This window comes from Pyxicephalus adspersus, chromosome 2 (genome assembly GCF_032062135.1).
Source record: "Pyxicephalus adspersus chromosome 2, UCB_Pads_2.0, whole genome shotgun sequence".
NCBI lineage: Eukaryota > Metazoa > Chordata > Amphibia > Anura > Pyxicephalidae > Pyxicephalus > Pyxicephalus adspersus.
In genome coordinates, this window is record NC_092859.1 from 18928766 (window position 1) to 18948113 (window position 19348).

Below are 19348 nucleotides of genomic sequence, written 5' to 3' on the forward strand. Positions count from 1 at the left end.
ATTAGTTGCATTATCTTTGGTATTACTAAAGAAATGCAAAATATTTGTTTGCTTTTTCTCACTCATTACGGGTTTATTTTATTCCAATCTAAGACCAAACAAGAAATGATAGTATCAAAGTCAAACTATTTGATGCCAATAAATATAACAGTTATAGAAAATACACAGCTAAGGTCATACTTACCTAAAAGAGCATCTGATAAATAAACAAACAAAATAAAACAATTGGATATTGGTGGAGTGGGGTGACTGTTGTAATGGTGGAAATAATATTGAAGTGTACGGCTCGGCAGCGGTTGCTTCACACAACTTAATACTACACCGACGTCACCCTGCGCGTTTTTCCGTCTCTAGTACAGTGCGCGAATTTAGTGCAATATAAAGGTGAAAATTGTCATTCAGAATATAGGAATTTATTAGAATATTATTTTTTTATTATTATTATTAAAAGATAAAAATTGTAAACACTGTCCAAATTTTTCCGTGGACCACCAACGGACCACTATAGTGCCATAAGGGCCACCAGATGGTAGCACGGTACACAGGTAAGCATTGATAGGTTTCTAATCCATTTTTGCCAGTGTAAATTAAAAAAAACATGATACTGATAATACAGTATTTATGTCATAAAATTTAAAACAGGCAAAATTTATAGTCAATCATCATGCCTACTGCACCTGCAGCCGCCCCATACAAGTATCCTGGTACTGCAGCTGCTACAGGCGCAGCTACAAACCATCCTCTTATTGCTGCAAGAAATCCTCCTGCTGCTGCGGCTGGAGCTGCAGCTGGAAGCAGAAATGGGATTGCAGCTGTTGCAGCAGCTCCCACTCCCACATGTATGGCAGCTTTGAGTCCAGCAATCTTTAGATCTTTTTTGTGAGTTTCGCAGTATTTCTCTCCTTCATCGAGTAGAAGTTTCAGTAATGTCACCGTTAGTTCTAGGCGATGCTCATCTCTGCTTAGTAGAGACTGCTCATTAAATTTTTTTATAATTTCTTGAATCTTTTCAGAAACCACAGTTGACATTTTGTCTGGAAGTATCCACCATTTCTATGGAGATAGAAAAGAGAAATAGCCATTAATAATATTGTGAGACTACCAATACCACAGCATTGCTTTATTCTTTAAACATTGGTTAAAGCAAATTTTTTTGCCATTGAACAAGGACAGCAGCAGTGCAAGGAGGATAATGAACTCCTGTCTAGGTTTGTGGGTTTATTTAGGTATTGTACTATACTGTCCTGAGAGTAAGCCTGTTAGTATGTCTGTTTTTTAATGTTGCCAACTGTCCTAACGTTGTTTCCAGCCAATCACAAACCCAAACAATTAGCTTGTCAATCAGCAGCTGTCCACATCCAGTCCTGCCCACTGCTGAAACCCTCCCATTGTGAGCTGCAGTGCCTGGGAGGGAGAAGTTGAGTAACATAAAATAAGATTTGGCTCACTCTGGGGGGGGGGAGTCTTTTCATGCTGCTTGTATATCACTTAGTAAGTAGATTTTGGAAGCTGTTTAGTTATTTAAATGACAGGTGTGGTGTTTGCATTCTTTTTTTCTAGATTTTCTTACTTTCCATGCCATTGCAAAGTAAAACATTGCTTTTTTTTGCATGATTATAGGCAAATTATTAAAAACTTCTCTCTACTAGCTTTCACCTGATTCTTAAGAATGTCTTGAAACTCGGTTTTCATTCTTTCCATTTCCTCCTCAGCCCTCTTTTCGGCATGAATCTTCAGTGCGTTGCACAGCTGTATTGCAATAAAGAGTAAAGATGATTATATGCTAAAAACAGGTAATAAAATCAATTCACATAACATGCTTAGGCTATGTACACACGTGCAATATATGTCGTTGGAAAGGATCTTTCACGATCCTTTCCAACGACTAACGACTGCACGATGCATGAACGAGTGTTGTACATACAGGAGAAGAGGGGGAGAACGATGGAGCGGCACCCCGCTGCGCTCTCTCCCCTTCACTTGCATTAGGATCATTGGTCGTCCATCGTCCGTGAATCCGCCCGGATGGTCGTTCGGGTGATGGATGACGAGCGCTGTACACACACAAGAATCTCGTCTGATACGAGAACAATTGGACGTGTGTACCCAGCCTTAGACACTATAACCCATAGCTTTGTGCAGCTGCTGATAGGTCTAAGTATTCTGCTTACATACTGTATAGAATGAAACCACACATTAAAGCTCCATTTATTTCGATCATTTTACATTGAGAAAGAGCTATATTTCATTTATTAGACCAACACAAATATACATTTTCAAAAGTAATCTCTAGTATACGAAAGTATTGTCTAAGTACATAAAGCATGTGTGTTCTATGCTCTGTACAGTCATTAGGTTTCTGTTGCTGGAAACAATTTTTTTTGTGTTTGGAAACAAGTGTTCTGCACACTATGCTGTTCTGTCCTATGGAGTTTAGGCAGTAGTCCTTGCTCATTTATTAAATGTTCATCTTGGGTGACAATAAACTAGCATACAGTGGCCCTAATTTATTAAAGCTCTCCAAGGCTGGAGAGGATACACTTTCATAAATTAAGCTGGGTGATCCCTGAGTGAACCTGGAATGGATCTGGTCCAGAATTTTAAACATTTGCTACCAAATACCTAATGGCTTTTAGTAAATCCATTCCAGGTTTGCTGAATCACCCAGCTTCTCTGATGAAAATGTATCCTCTCCAGCCTTGGTAGCCCAGGAAATTTAGTCTGGGCAGTAACACTACAGCAAACTTCTCCTGTATAGACTGCTGCTTGCTTGTGCATGGTGACTGGACTTCTATCCACCTGCTCCCTAGTTTCCGCTGGGATGGGCAGTGAGTGGCCTTGCTGGGTCCCTACAACAGCTCTGCTCCCTGCACAGGTTAAGCACAACACAGTGAGGATGATACTGCTACTTTTTATGATTATTTACATGATAATAACTGTGCTTGCAGTTTTTGGTGTACACAACATGGAATTATACCCTTCTCGGTTATAGAATAATGTATTTAAATGAAAACTCTTCAAAAAAGTCACTTTGAGCAAAAAGTCGTATGCAGAGCCAAAACTCTTGTCTCTCGCTTCCTTGTTTAACCTCCCGGGCAGTATGATTATTTTAGTATTTTTAAATGTCAAAGAGGTGCATTTGACATTTAAAAATACTTCTTTTCCCACTGGTCCCACCCTGCAGCGCAAGCAACCCGCACACACACGTCCAATGTCTACCCGGGATCTACATCCCCTGGCCTCGCGTCTACAACATTCACACGCCAGGGATGCGGGGCCAGGGGACACAGATGCCAGGCATTGCCTAGGGGATGCAGATACCGGCCCTGCATCACCAAGGGGACACAGATGCCAGGCCGGCATCACTGCAGGACCCCTTGGGCATGTGGGGACCAAGTAAGCCCTCAATTCCATCCCGAATGTGGCGGTATTTTCCCTTCCACAGTACCAAATGCACAGTTACAATTTTCTCCAGCTAGAGATGCAATAGCTGAGTAAAGTGCTGTAGGTAGTGTAGTAGACAGAAACATATGATGCCAATTTATAGGGGGTATTTGGCATTATCTACCTCTATTTTCCCTGAAAAAGGGATGGAGTGCCTGACCCACCCATTCCCTCCAGGATACTCCGGGCCTGGATCCCAATTAAAATGCTGCAATTCTACAGTAATACAATTTGTAACAGCCTTATCCAGACCCTTTAATCCATTTTCCAAGGAAAATAGAGGTAGATACCCCCTGAATTTGGCATCAGGTGTTCCTGTCTACAACATTAGTCACCTTGAAACAGACCTGTTTAGTAATGCTGGAGATGTTTTACCACTCATGCAAGTGGACTTTTTTTCACAGCCACCTTGGCTACCTCCGTTCATTCTCCATGGTGCATAAAATTGGTCACAGTTTCAGCCATGATAATAATCATTTTTCACTTTTCTCTTATCTGTGTTTTCATGTTGCTGTTTGTCCTGTTTTGGAATTTGGATACTGCATCACTGCTAAACATTAAGCATTATTATAAGTGTAAAATTCTAACCTCTGAAGGACTTGAGAAATAGCATTCATTTTGTACAAACTCCACGCACATCTGAAAAAAAATACAAAGGTACAAATTAATATGTTTTCCTAAAATACTAAATTATTAATTTCATTCAGGTAAAATGACCCTGTCTTAAGTCACACCATAATTAGCTTATCTGGACAGTAAGACAGTGACATGAGGACATTACTCTTCATAGTGCCAAGATCACTATTGGGGCATGGACCTTACTTTTAGTAAAACCTGCCCTCAGTCTCTTTCATTTGGACTTTCTACAGATCAGGGTCCTCTTAAAATACAACTAAACCCAGTCAAAACTTTCCTGTCCCATTGTGGGGACCTCCAACTTCTCCTGTCATTCCTTCTGACCACTGATCCACCGCTGCAATTGCTCTCTGGCTGATCCCTACCCACCCGCTGTTGATGACAAAATCTTCTTTTTCTCAATGAAGAAAGATTTCTGAATTTCTTCATTCAGAAAAAGAAACCTTGTGGAAGATGGTCAATAAAATGTGTCAAGCGGGAACTGATGTGCACCCTCAAAAGAAGGACCCAACCAGGACCGGCCTAGATGATCACAGAACCACTGTTTGGGGCAAGTAAAGATGGGGTTTAATTTTTGTCTTGTTTTTTTTTTTTCTACTTATGCCTGTGGACCTCCCTTAAAGCACACAATACCCATCAACACAGGCCCAATCTATAGTTCCTTTAATCCAAGTTGAAGAATTTGCTTAACGTAATTCTAAGGGAAACCAAAGATATTTGTGTTTCCCAATCATTGGGCCTGATTTATTAAAGCTCTCCAAGGCTAGAGAAGATACACTTTCATCAGTGAAGCTAGGTGATCCAGCAAACCTGGAATGGATTGCTTCAAAGTAATTTGCTATTTGCTCAACCAGATCGATTCTATGTTTGCTGGATCACCCAACTTCACAGATAAAAGTGTATCCTCTCTAGCCTTGGAGAGCTTTAGTAAATCAGGCCCATTGGGTATAAATATTCTGTCATAATTTAGGTCGGGGGCAACTGTAAGTGGATGACCCATTTATTATTATTACACAGTATTTATATAGCGCCAACATATTACACAGCGCATTGCAAAGTCCATAGTCCTGTCACTACCATAGTCATGCCTTAATACCGTCAAGGTCAATTTGGGGAGGAAGTCAAATAACCTAACTGCATGTTTTTGGAATGTGGGAGGAAATTGGAGTAACCGACACAAACACAGGGAGAACCTGCAAACTCCATGCAGATAGTGTCCTGGCCGAGATTCAAACCTGGGACCAAGCTGTGCTGCCCTCTTTTTTTGTTTTTTGTTTAATGCAACCTTTGGCATTGATGAGCAACCAACTATGGACCCGACAGGCAAGGTGATACCAGCTTGGCATTGAACTGCAGAAGATGATCCCATTTCCTAATATAACTGGCACACTGACAGCTCCAACTTATTTTCAGAGTAGAAATCACCAGTTACACCAACCTTTAACTTTGCAGCCATCTTCCCACATGTCAGAAAAGAGCTGCTGTTCTGGGTTCTCTCTATCACTTCAAACAAGTACATTTTTAACTTATTTTGGAAATCTTCAAGCATGTCTGGGTAAAGCAAAAATATTACATTATAATACAAGTCATGGCAAAAACATAGAAAAGAAAAATACAAAGAGGAGGCATTTCCCTACAAAAACATGACATATCTGACAGTAGTGAAGCTGTATGGTAAGACATTTAGGGCTCCCAGTTTTGGTCAGGGTATCTTAACCTTCTTTATTTGTTTTACTAGATACCTGTGACTTTGGTGTTGATCTTTTGCAATATCTAACAAAACATACAGGGAGAAAAAAAGGAAAACCTAGAAAAGAATCAGGTGTGCTGCATACACTGTGCTTACAAAATATGCTATAGGAGAAGAGAGGTGTGTAGGCAAAGGAAATTATCTTATTAGCTTCCTGATGCTCTCTTATTGCACCTGATTTATTAAAGCTATAGAATAGAATTTCATTGGAAGAATTGGGGTGATCAAGCAAACCTGGGTTGGATCTGGTCAAGGACTGAAAACATTTGCTGAATAATAGCAAAGGATTTAAAGTAAATCCATTCCAGGCTTGCTGGATCACCCATGTTCTCCCATGATAATTTATCTTCTCCACTTTTGGAGAGCTTTAATAAATCAGGCTCCTTGTCTAGTAAGCTAGGCTGGGAATGGAAAGATGATATCACTGCTTTCTTTCAAACAGCTTATACCTATTACAGACAGCTGACTGTGAATATCTCCGGGCTGGATAAAATAAAATCCAAATCCTTTGACAGGTAATCAGCTCCTCTATATGTAACATACCTGTCTGTTTAGCTGTGTGACTGCATTGATTGTAAATCAGCTGATAAAAAGATACACCTACATTTGATTTCCAAAAGAGCAGAAGAAGAAATAAATTGGCATCCAGCTTACCTCTCAGCCTTGCCTTTTCACCTTCAGCTATGATTTTGCCAGGATTTGGCATTAGGAAGCATCGGATTGATTTTTCTTCTACCAAATTTAAAACACCTTCCATGTCATGTTTTCCCAGTTTCTGCAATTTATAGAAACAAACTTAGTTTCTGCTTTGATTATTATTTTTATTGCACTAAAACTAAAATGTCATATGTATTATTAATATTATTATTTTTATTATTAATAATAAACAGGATTTATATAGCGCCAACATAATACGCAGCGCTGTACATAAAATAGGGGTTGCAAATGACAGACGAATACAGATAGTGACACAGGAATCTAGGAGGTGGGGGAATTAAATATGTATAACTAAAACATTAGGCAATGTCCTTATATAAAGCTAAATAAGCCAAATGTTTGTAAATCAAAAATGTCTTACTGCTGCTCCAGCTCTTTGCAAAACATTGGTAAGGTAAAGGATTTTTTACTCCATCTATATCTGATTTCCCATGACGTTATGGTTTTTCTGACCCCTAAACCTGAACAGGGCAATAAGGAAATCTCACTAATTACCCCCCCCCCACTCTGCTAGAGTAACGTATGTCTGGGTAAACCCTTCACTACCCTTGTTCTTTCACTGTTTCAGGTTTATTTGAAATAGAAAAGATACACATATGTATTGTTCCAATGGCTCCAATGGCTGTTTGCAAATGTTGGAGAGTATTTCCATTGGCTGTTGGTTATTGGGGAGCATTTCCAGCTACATTTCAGCTTTGCTGGTCAGTGGGTTTATGGTGGTAGTCAAGTAAATGTATGCCATCTCTCTTCCACCTCTCTCTTAGAAAACACACTGTGATATGCAATATATATTCAATGCACATGTGTAACTGGGACTTGCGGCTACGCTAATGATTTTATGACTTCTAAAGAAAGGATAAGTTAACTAAAGAGAGGGTTTATATTACTGACAGAATTATTCCTGCTGGCGAGGGTCTTCTCCTCTCCTAGGACAGTAAAGTTCTTCAATGATTACATTTATAATGAATATGATATTACAAACCTGTATTTGTTCTGTAATATAGGTTTTAGCAGAATCTTCTTCACAGTCCTCTTCATCAGGTCTATCCCGAACCAAGACATCAAAATACTGCAAAATAAGGAAATTAGAAATCAGAAGACAACTGCAAAACAGAGAAGTGAGAGGTGGGGAGAAGAAGGTATACAGGATAGCTTCCTGTGAGGAAGGGGTGTACAAGATAGCTGATAGTGTGAAAAAGGTGTACAAGAGAGCTGCCTGTGAGGAGGAGCTGTACAAGAGAAATACATATAAGAAGGAGGTGTGCAAGAAAGTCACCTGTGAGAAAGTGGGGTAGATGGGAGCTGAGAGGGAAAAGGAGGTATACAACAGAGAAGTACGAGGAAGAGATGTGTAAGAGAGCCCAAAGTGAGAAAGAGTTGTGCAAAAGAGTTAAGTGTGAGGAAGAGGTGTAGAAGAGAGCTTAGCCAAAGGATGAGATGAACAAGAGAGCTGTGTCTGAGGATGAGGTGTACAAGAGAGTCGAGTGTGAGAAAAAGACGTAGAAGAGAGGATGAGGTGTACAAGAGAGCCGTGTGTGAGAATGAGGTGTACAAGAGAGCTGTCTGTAAGGATGAGGCGTACAAGAGAGCCGAGTGTGAGGATGAGGTGTACAAAGGTGTTCAAGAAAGCTGAGTGTGAGGAAGAGGTATAAAATGGAGCTTAGTGTAAGGATGAGGTGTGCAAGAGAGCCCAGTGTGAGGAAAAGGTGTATAAGAGAGCTGAGTGTGAGGAAGAGGTATACAACAAAGCCAAGCATGAGGAAGAGGTGTAGAAGAGAGATAAGTCTAAAGCTGCGTACACACTTCCAATTATTATCAATCTATACAAACTACGAACGACTGATGGGCCGAAAATCGTTCACAAAAATGTTGACCAACGACGCAGACGAACGAGAATTGTCGTTGGAAATGAACGACCGTCACGGCCTATCTGATTGACCAACGATCTTTCACTATCTAAGGTGTGTACGATCGTTCAGTAATCGTGCATGTTTCTGTAATACACTTTCTCCTTTACATGTCACTTCCTGCATCCTTCAAACGATTGTATCTAGTGTGTGTACATTATACTGGTAGGTGGATTTTATTTGAACGATCATATCGTTACAGCTTGTACAAAATTGTGCACAATACGATCATTCAAATATAATCATGCATAATCGTTGATCGGTCGTAATCGTTTGTTTTTTAACAATATATATTAGAAGTGTGTACCTATCTTTAATGATGAGGTGTAAAAGAGAGCTTAGTGCCTTAGAAGAGGTATATAAGATATCCAAGTGTGAGGAAGAGGTATACATAAGAACTGTTGTAAGGAAGAGAAATACAAGAGAGCCGTGTAAGAGGAAGAGATATACAAGAAAGCTTAGTGTAAGGAGGTATACAAGAGAGCCGAGTGTGAAGAAGAGGTGTAATGCATACCTTTAACGCACCAAATAGATGGAAAGGATCATTTCCTGATTTATCACAGTAAATCTGGAAAACAATATCCAATTTATTTTAACATTTCAACAGATATTGGGACTTTACTTTTGCAACCACAAGTAGATTTTCTTACCTCAAGATAATCTATATCTGTCTCTTTAACATCGGCATGCACATTGTACACCTAAAATGGGAATCGCAATTTAAAATCCAGATCATGTACAATGCAATTTATAAATATTTCTGTTTTGGACAAATCAACTATAATTTTATTCCTGTTCATACTTTTTTTTCTGGCTTTTGCATGGTTACCTGTTCTAAGGGAACATATAAAGTGTGGAATGAAAGACAAAGTGGGAACCAAGGACATACAATATCTTTAATACCATGCACAAAACACCACTTTGCAGCAAGTATTTTTGCACTACTAAACAAACTGTAATTAGTTAGGAAAATAAAAGTCTTTGGGTGGCCAAGATTAACACTGCTACATATGTTTTCTATCTACAGCGCTAATTGTTACTTACAATGTTAGAGCTGATCATCATTGTTAACACAAACAGCTTTATGCTGGCTATATCATGGCATTTTGTACTCTTGGAGCCTTCAGTATCCAGAAGAAATACAGCCAGCTGTAAGGAGAAAGATTGGGAAGTTGGTAAATTATCAGCAAGGCATTTTAAACTTGTGATTTTTTAACTCTACCAAACAAAACAATTTCTGAAGGTTGGCTTTTTCTCTTGGTAGTATTATTATGGAATGTGGCAACTTGGATACTTTATATGAGTGGGGAAATCTCTTTAGGCATTAGCATACTCTTGTTAATCTCCATGAAGAGCATTTCCATTCTGTATATTCAACCATAATGGCAAACATTTGTAACCGTTCTAAAAAATGTAGGGGTTTTTTTTAATACTTTATATATTTTATAACTGAAGGTGAATGTAAACCTCCTAAAATATTCCTATTATCCCCCTGAATTTGCTGTTAATGGGCCAAGAATGTTGGAAAAGCTGAATGTATTCTACATGCTGTAAAAAAAGGATTTCATAGTTCACTTCTTTCATTTCTGGCAACCTGATCATTACCTCCCCATGCATGGTTAGCTGCCCTACTCAATCCAATCCTTAATCTCTGCATTCTGCAAAGTGTTGTTGCGGAAGTTGCACTCATGCCCTGAAAGATGTTGTAATGGAGTACCTAGGGCAACACTATTTATACAGATAGCCTGTAACACCGAAGAAGGAATCAGAGGTTGCTATATAACTGTAAAATCCAAATCATTTAACCCCATTGAAAAGGGGTTCCCATTGGCTCCCCCATTTTATTAAAGGTCAGGAAAGACTGTTGTTGGGGAAGCATGTACAATCAGAGCAAGGCACTTACTTTGTGTCCGTTGTTCTCCAGAATAAAGGGTTTGCCCCATATCCAGATACCCTCAGTAACTTTCTCATTGCCGGGCCTCCATGGGAAACCACTCAAGGATTCATTTTCTGCTCCTAAACTGAAGTTTTTTTTCTTCTCCTATAAATGTAAGTATAGATATATAAATGGCAGCTATTTAAACTAGAACTACACAGCAAGTTGAAGCCTTATGTTCGAAGGGTAGAATATCAAGTGTAGCAAATCCATAGGAAAAGCAAGAAGCTTTTCATGTGTTTTCATGCAAAAGTGCAAAAAGACCATTTGTCTTAAAAGGACTATGCTAGCAGCACAGGCTTTTAGTAAATATTTTCAAAAAGCCTGATGTAAAGTATAAATCTAAACAAGATACATATCTGTCCGCCTTACCAGATTACCAAGGGCTCTCATTAGATAGTTCATTAGAAATGATTTTCCGGTTCGCCTTTCTCCAATCACACTGATCACATAGACTTGGCAGTCATCACAGTCCGAGAAACATCTCTGTACTGCAGAATCTTCCAGATGTAATTGACCGGTCTCATTTTTTATTAATTGTAGTGGCTGTCCAGGTGAATTAAAGAACTAAGGTCAGAAAGCACAGCAATGATGTGAAGTCAAACATTAAACCTCATATATGGGAATTTATTTTTTTCTCTCCATTGGCCACATTTATTTTATTTAATTATGCTTTTATATATCATGCATCTTTCTGCAGTGTTTTATGAAGTTGTGCGCAGATGAGCTTGCTGTCTAATGTTCTTATAAAATCCATTTAAAATTCTGCCCTCTCATTTACCCCCTATATTCAGAACATTTCACTTTCAACTACACAACATCTCCACAGCCACATTCTAAGCCATGGTTGCATGGAACTCCAAGGTTCTTCCAGAGGTCCATTGAAGTGTGGCTGATTGAACACCAGTTAAATGATATCTGAATAGTTCTGGGGCCAACAACAATTGGTAGAGTCAGCTGCATGTCTATAATGTTGGTTTTAGTTGTCTATAGTAGTCCAGCCACAACTGTAAAGCGGCATGGTTTCCAATTTAGGAGGCTTTTTTCTCAATAACCCGAAATGAACTGATGTTAGTAAGGGTTACTGTCATGTAGTGTTGGTGTTCGAATTAGGGTTGTCCTTATATTCGACCTGAATATGGCTGTTTAAATTCGAATAGACACGATCCGTAAAAAACACCGGATTCGACTTTGATAATTCGTGTGTAAAAAAATGTGTTAAAAAAAAGAGGCTTTAATGTTAAAGTAATTTATTGAATGTGTGTGATTTGGGTAACTAACTTTTATTTTTTTACAGGTTATCCCACAATGAGAGGATGATTCCCATGGCAGCACAGCAATGGGATTCCTTCTGTCAGTGTGGGATCCCCGGGCACTGGTGGTTTAAATGAGAACAAGTCTCCCCATTCATCACCTCTAGCGCTCTGTGATTGGCTGAGGAAAGGTAAACCCTGATGACAGCTCAAGCGTCATCAGGATTTTCCTTTCCCCAGCCAATCACAGAACGCTAGAGGGGAATAAATGGGGAGACTTGTCCCCATTTAGCCTCAAGTGCCTGGGGATCCCGTGAGAATCCTGTGTTGTTGGATAGAGAATCTCTATCCAAAAACACATACTATAGTTACACTAGGGCTGCAAGAGCAATCAGGGGAGTGGAGCTGTCAGCTCTGCTCCCGATTTCTCTTGCAGTTCTACACAGTCCCAAAAAATAACCCTAATTTTCCCCCCATTGACTTTAATGGTGTTCAAATTCGACAATTGATCACCTGAACAATATCGCCCTATTCGATCGAAAAGCTGTCGAATCGAATAGTGAGATATTCAACTAACACTACTGTCATGAACGTTGACATTAAGTATGCTGGGGCCTGTAGAGTCTGAGATGTAGCTTTTGGGTTTTTTGCAATTTCCTTCAGCACTGGCCAGTCTGTCCTTGAAGGGAGTTTGCTGGGACATCCATTCTTGGGAAGATTGGTAACTGTTTTCAATGTTTATGACTTATGACTAATCTTCCCAATTGTAGAACTGCTTCTCTAAGATCATTGCTGACATCTTCCCCCCTTGGCAATATGGTAACACACATCTGAACACTCCAGACCAGCAATTTTCACACACTCCTTCTGGATTTCCTTTTCTATTGTCTTTGTGAAATTAGGGTTCACAGGCTGACATGGGCACTGAGGTTGTGGTGTGGTTACTGGTTTTTGATGATAGTGAGTGGTGCCTGCAATTGATATGCTGCATGTAGCATGTCAATCACAGCTGCTTACAGGGAATGAATGGGGCAATAATGGGTAATATTATTGGTCAACTAGCACCTGCTGTTATCTATTGTCAAAACTTCAAGTACCAAGCCCAGGAACCATTGTTTTCAGTGACCATCTGAACTTAGTGAGCTGCAGGCAGGACTTCTGCCAGAACTTCAGAATGTCAGGGATAGAAATCTGTGGGCGTGAAAGATTTGCTTCTTTGTTCCTTTTTATTTTTTTATTCTCGTTAAACTATTGCATGGGTTACAAATTGCCATTATCAGGATTCCTAAGGGATGTCAAACCAGCTATTGAAAAGTTTTCCTGCACATCTTGCTGATGGATTAGAGGTAGAGTCACTTTAGTAACATTGCACTATTTCTGTTATGTAGGGACATTTACCTCCATCAGCGTCACTATCATGGGAGAACCTGAGTGATCCAACAAACTTAGAATGCATTTCCTAAAAATTATACGTTGACAAATGCTTTCAGTCCTGGACCAGAACTATTCAAGGTTTGCTGGATTACCCATGTTCACCCACAATGGTCTATCTTCCCCAGTCTTGAAAAGCTTTAATAGTTAAAGCTTTAAATCAGGCCTATTGTGTAAAATTTTCCAAGCTTTGATGGTGGTTGTCCAATAGAGAATATTAGCTAGAAAAACATAGGGCTTGATTTATTAAAGCTCTCCAAGGCTGGAGAGGATACACTTTCTTCAGTGAAGCTGAGTGATCCAGCAAACCTGGAATTTTCTTCAAATTTATTTTCCGATTTCTTCAAAGTTATTTTCTATTTGTTAGTAAATGTTTTGAATCATTGACCAGATCCATTTCATGTTTGCTGGACCACCCAGCTTCACTGATGAAAGTGTATCTCCTCCAGCCTTGGAGAGCTTTAATAAATCAGGCTGATAGACCTGCTATGTGTATAGAAGTCACAGGTAATCCGATGATTAATTTTAGCACTTTGGTATAGTTTACAAAAGCAACCAATTTTGTGCACAAATGACCAGCTCAGTCAATAACCAGATCGTTCAGCCTTCTACATCTTGTTCTTGAGTTTAGACTCTTTCAACCAAGTGAATAATCTCAAATCTATTCCCAATCCATATCATTGCATAATGTACATAGTGAATCACATTTCATTGCTTTCTTGTCTGTTTTGTATGGCTCCTACCTGGTTATAGTAGCATGTTGGGCAATTGTTTCCAGGTAATGCTTCTTGGAATTCTTTCATGCAAGGCCAGCAACACATGTGTCCACATGGGACAGACATATACACCTGTCCTTCTTTGGTGCATTGCTCACAGATGGCTATGTTGCTGCTTGATACACAAATATTAAACATAAGAAAACAATAAGTAAGAATTAGAGGAATAACACATTGCAATCATTAGTATCTAGTCTGTACTGGATGTAATATATAGAGATTTTATATAAATAGGATATAATAAGGATAAAGGAAAAAATATATAAAGAAAAAATCTTGTACAGGTACTAGTTTGATCGCATTTAACTCGATTTGTTCTTGTTATGTTGTAGATCAGTTTATGAATTAATAAAACAGCTTGGAAGGCTATAAAACATCTTTAACATAACAAGAACAAATTCATACAGGTAGTCCCCGGGTTACATATGAGATAGGGACTGTAGGTTTGTTCTTAAGTTGAATTTGTATTTAGGTCGGAACAGCTACATTATTTAAAAAAAAACGCAATTAGGACAGATGTTTGTCTCAACATATTATTAGGCATTGTGGTGTAATTTACCGTATAAAATATTCACTGTAATTTAATCACGAACAAGGTAAAAAAAAAAAACTTTATGTTACCCAGACATTCATTAACACTAAAAAATTCCTGTTTGCAGAATATACTAATATTTATTATTTTTTAACATTCTTTATTTTTTAATGAAAAAAGAAATTGCAGGAAGACAGAAGAAACAAACACTCTCTTACAAAGAAGCGAAAAGTTACAATACAATATCTCATCAGCAGGCTATGATCAATCAGTTTGTATGTGGTATAGGAGAGAGCAGCCATTCTCAACCAGGGTTCCTCTCTGAACTTTGATTGATAAACCTCCCATTTGAATGATTAGCTTCAAAAAATATTATAGCTGCCTTTAAACAAAACGTAAACGGCAGCTTACATCAACTTGATAAGGAGTGTCTGTAGTACAGCCTACAGTGAGGATTCCACAGTCCAATATTCAGCTCAATAGCTTTCCATACAAAGCAGCATAGCTTTTAGTAAGCTCCTATACCGGCTTATCTGCCATTCCACTCCCAACCTAGCAGCATACCTGTGCTACTTATTTCCAGTATGCTTTCACCAAACTCAGGGGTGGAATAGGAAGGCCCACCCAGTAGCTTCCTTCCCATTCTAGAGCCTTGAATAAACTAAACAATAGCAACCCCTTGCTCTCTACTTATTCTGGACTCTTATCCCAGCATACACCCTGGTTTTAAAAAGCAAATGTTAGAAAACCATATCTCCAATCCTTGCAGTCCTGTCCAACATAAACCACATGGATCACGATCTACCCGTAGATCGCAAAGGCAATGCGAGTAGATTGCGGAGCCCTGCCTTTCAAAATAAACTCTACCAGGCACAGGAGGTATTAAGTCCAAATACCATTCCACCATGACTGATGATCATTTGGAAGTCTGTTTGAGGCTGGCTACCAGCAACTACTGTCCGGGCTATGCAACTTTGGCTGATTCCATTCAGTTTAAGAGGTCATCGGGGTAAGGTAAAGGCCAAAAATGTACAGAATTGTGCCATACATGTTCATGCTGGTATGCAAGGTAAACAATATATATTTTAAATATAAAGTATACTTGGAATATATACAAATAAATATATGTTTAGCAGCAGTTTAATTGTTGGTAGATCATTTTGACATGGAATTTTTAAAAGTAGCTCGCAAGCCAAAAAAGTGTGGGCACTGCTGTCATAAAGAATACCTGAAATTTCCTATTTAGCAAAACAAAAACCTAAAACAAAAATGGCAGCCACTTTTGTCATTCTTGGAATGGACCATGCCATCAGGGAAGAAAAAAATGTTGTTCAAATTGTTTCATAAAAATAATTTTCTAATTATTACTAGTGAAGTAAACATTTGTAACCTTAGATTGTAATGTTTAGGAAGCCCAAGATTAAAATGTCAATGCCCTCTCCCTTTTTTAAATAATACACTGACCTTGGATTTGAGAATGGGCAGGGGGTAATCATATAGTTGTTAGATATTTGGAAAGAAAAGAATAAAAAGGGACTGGCTGAAGGAAAGAGATAGGTAAGAGGTGAGAAGGGAGAGACATAAAAATGGTAAAATGTAATTAAATGACATAATAATTATTAAATATTATATCGGTATAATTAGATTATATGTTATATATGTAAATATACCAAAGTCTAATACAGGACTGAGATCAGAGTAGGGAGACATATGTATTGAGCGTATCACTCCTCATTCTCTCTCTTTCCACTTTCCTCTCTCTCCTCCCTACTTCTCTCTCTCTCTTCTTCCCTTCTCCCCACTTTACCCCTCTTCCTCCCATTCTCTCTCTGGGCCTGATTTAATAAAGCTCTGCAAGGGTAGAAAAGATACACTTTCATTAGTGAAACTGGGTGATCCAACAAACCTGGAATGGATTTCTTAAAATCACGTGCTATTTGTTTGAATCCTGGACCAGATTGGCTTCACTGATGAAAGTGTATCCTCTCCACCCTTGGAGAGCTTTCATAAATCAAAGCGTAAGTCTCTGTTTCCTCTCCCCTCTTCCTCTCATTTTTGTTCTACTTCCTACCTTATTTTTCTCTCTCCTCTTTCTCCCTTTCTCTCCTTTATCTCACCCCTCTCCATCTCTCTCTTTCTCGTCCTCCCCTCTGTAGCACAAGCTAATTGGCTTAGGGGAGAGTAAATAAAAATATAATATATAAGCATATGAAAAGTATAAGTTCACCCCGTCTACATACTCACTTCCTCTACCTACCCTCCTCTACTTATCATCCTTTTCTACTAACCGTCATATTGAAGGATAAACTGATCAGAGAAAATAGAATAAAGAATTCCAGTTCCCATAGCCATTTGTTTTATTTTGCATGCATTTAGATAGGCCATTATTCTCTCTTACCTGTCCATGTTCTCTCAGAGGTTGTCCTGCAACTTTCTCTGACTATCAGCTTTAAATACTCATCTCTGGCTCATCTACATACCAGCCGTATGAGTAAACACAGATAGCTTTCTTTTCTGAAGAATAGAAACTTGGGAAGCTGACAACACTTCACTCCCACTCCAGCTAAAGTAAATGCTTTGGTTTAGGAAATATGGATTCTTGTTTTTTGATCTTATTGGAAATGTGATATTAATAATTTGGGGTCACTGAATTGGAGCAAACAAGCAGGTCAAGAAAGCCAAGCAAAATCCTTCCAAATATTTGTTGTGTATCAAAGACTCAAAGTATTTAGCTACGAGGGTCACTGTGATAGTCAGGCAACTAACATTATTAGATTGTGTGATTATTACATTATTAGATTATTAGTTGTGGTCACTTTCCTTAAAGCCCACCCTGACCTTAAATTAAACACATCGGCTTCCATGGATCTTGGGGCTGTTAGTATTCACAGCGCTTCATGTCTTGGGTATCTTACTCGCTTTCCCCTCTTCCTCTGCTTTTATCCCCCTCAATTTCTCTCCTTTCCCTCTCTCTAACTCCCATTTTCTCTCTCTTTTAATCTGTTTTCCCCTCCTCTTCCTCCCCCTTTGTCTCTATTTTTCTCTCCCCTCTCTCTCTCTCCTTCCTCCCCCCTTATCTTTTCTTCTCTCTCTCCCTCTCTCTGTCTCCCCTTCTTTCTCCCTCTCTCCCCTGTGGAGGAACCCCTTCCATACTCATTGGGAAAAGTAATATTTGTATTGGCTGCCAGTGGGAAGAATGCCCTCCATACATGATTAGTGACAATGCCACCTTGACAGCCAGCTAACATATGTCCTTGGTTCCAGCCGGCTCTGCTAGCGGGAGAACTACGGAGGCTTTATATTTTAGGAGGTCTATGGGCCGCAGCTCAGACACCCCCGGGGACTTTAGGAGGAATCCTGGCTGAGTATGGCTGCTCTGCATAGGTATATCTGTAAGCTCTTTAGATTAATATTTCTCCAGCAGGGTTCCTTAAGAGGTTCCTAGGGGTTCTTTGAACAATTTGTACCTCTCCAGTCAGTTTCGGTTACACCGATGTTCTGTAAGGGTGACATTCTTCCCACTGGCATCAATGAAAGAGACATTCTTCCTACTGACCACCATACTAATATACGGTGAGCTGTGGATATAGCAATTAAAGAAAGGGTTCTCTGACATCTTGAAAGTTTTTTTTCAAGGGTTCCCCATGTTAAAAAGTCCAGAAAGTCTACTTTATGGTGCACATAATGGGGCATGGCAGGGAGTTCATCCTGTGCCTAGACTTTGTACTATAAGGTGTATTGGTAGATATTTATGCTCAGCCATGTGTAGGTGAATTATTTCCAGCTATTTATCACCTCCCTCACAGATCAAAGTGCAACACAACAACAATGTTTTGTAGGTTTCCCATCATGTAAGATGTTCCCACAGATCGCCATATTCCCCTTGGCCCTTTATCTATTCACATTTAGGACGTTTCTAACTAAAATGACCGAATATTTTTCTATCTATATTTCCGATGGATTGCTATTTATCAGATCTGTAAATCCTTGTAATAACATTTTCTTTTATGGCCCCTTTTATGTTTCAGATATAATTATTACGTGCCAACATATTAACTTGGCAAGGCTTTCATGCAAAAAAAATTGAAGGATTGAACAGTGATTTTTTTAAGCATTATTTCAAGTTGGAGTCTATTTTGCACTTTTTATTGTTGATGTTGTGGACTTTGTTCATAGCAAGAGTAAGGAATATGCCAACAATGGGCCTGATATTTTAAAGCTCTGGAGAAGATACACTTTCATCAGTGAAGCTGGGTGATCCAACAAACCTGTCATTTGATATTTGCTAGCAAATGTTTTAAATGCTTGGCCCGATCCATTCCAGGTTTTCTGGATCACCCAGCTTCACTGATGAAAGTGTATCCTCTGCAGCCTTGGAGAGTTTTAGTAAAAGGGCCAATGGGTGAGGATGAAACTGCAATACTAATCTCTATACAATAGCAATGGATCTTATAGTAGACTATAGAAGAAGTTCTACATCTATGCAAATCGACATCCTTATAGACCTTTTGATCTTTACAGATGAAAAATATTGAAAAAGAGTTTAAAATGAACATATCTATGAAAATCTAATATTGGAGTTTAGACCTACAATAAATGTAACTTTGTAAATTATTTACAATGTTTTTTTAAGAGGTTTGCATTCATAGATTTTACTCTGCTTCTCTCTAAATGAATGGCTTTATCCACTACTGCCACCAGATGGCAGTAATGACACGTTATTGCTATGGGTTTGCCCTGATCAAATATGTCAGACGCGTCCAACATTCCAGCCCTTTAATACTGCGTGATTACGTCATACGTTGCGGCCTGGATGAGCCACGGCCTGTGGTGAATTTTGCTGCCGGTTTCCATAGTCTCCAAAGCGGCACAACAATGAGCAAGAGGAAGGCACCCCAGGAGAGCTTGAATGAAGGAATAACCGACTTCCTCGTAGGTGAGAGGACGGAATTACGTTGTGTATATA

General features: G+C 39.0%; 2 protein-coding genes across 5 annotated transcripts in view; one reads left to right on the top strand and one right to left on the bottom strand.

Annotated features, from left to right (window-relative positions):
* Positions 1-660: 660 nt before the first annotated feature.
* Positions 661-16892, bottom strand: LOC140323054 (RING finger protein 112-like; the record flags this gene model as incomplete). 4 transcript variants are annotated; one of them, XM_072399796.1, is given in 13 exon segments in its annotated part: positions 661-1053; positions 1657-1749; positions 4033-4083; positions 5519-5631; positions 6485-6605; positions 7530-7616; positions 8969-9022; positions 9105-9155; positions 9499-9603; positions 10358-10495; positions 10763-10957; positions 13818-13965; positions 16781-16892. In XM_072399796.1, coding segments are annotated over 13 exon segments (1557 nt in total), but the record flags the coding sequence as incomplete, so codon positions are not given.
* A 2293-nt stretch (positions 16893-19185) lies between these two features.
* The window catches only part of POLB (DNA polymerase beta), a 14937-nt gene continuing 14774 nt past the window's right edge, over positions 19186-19348 (top strand). Inside the window, exon 1 of the mRNA XM_072398914.1 lies at positions 19186-19318. Coding sequence (XP_072255015.1) covers positions 19258-19318 — 61 coding nt within the window. The 5' untranslated portion in view covers positions 19186-19257. The remainder of the gene's footprint in view (positions 19319-19348) is intronic.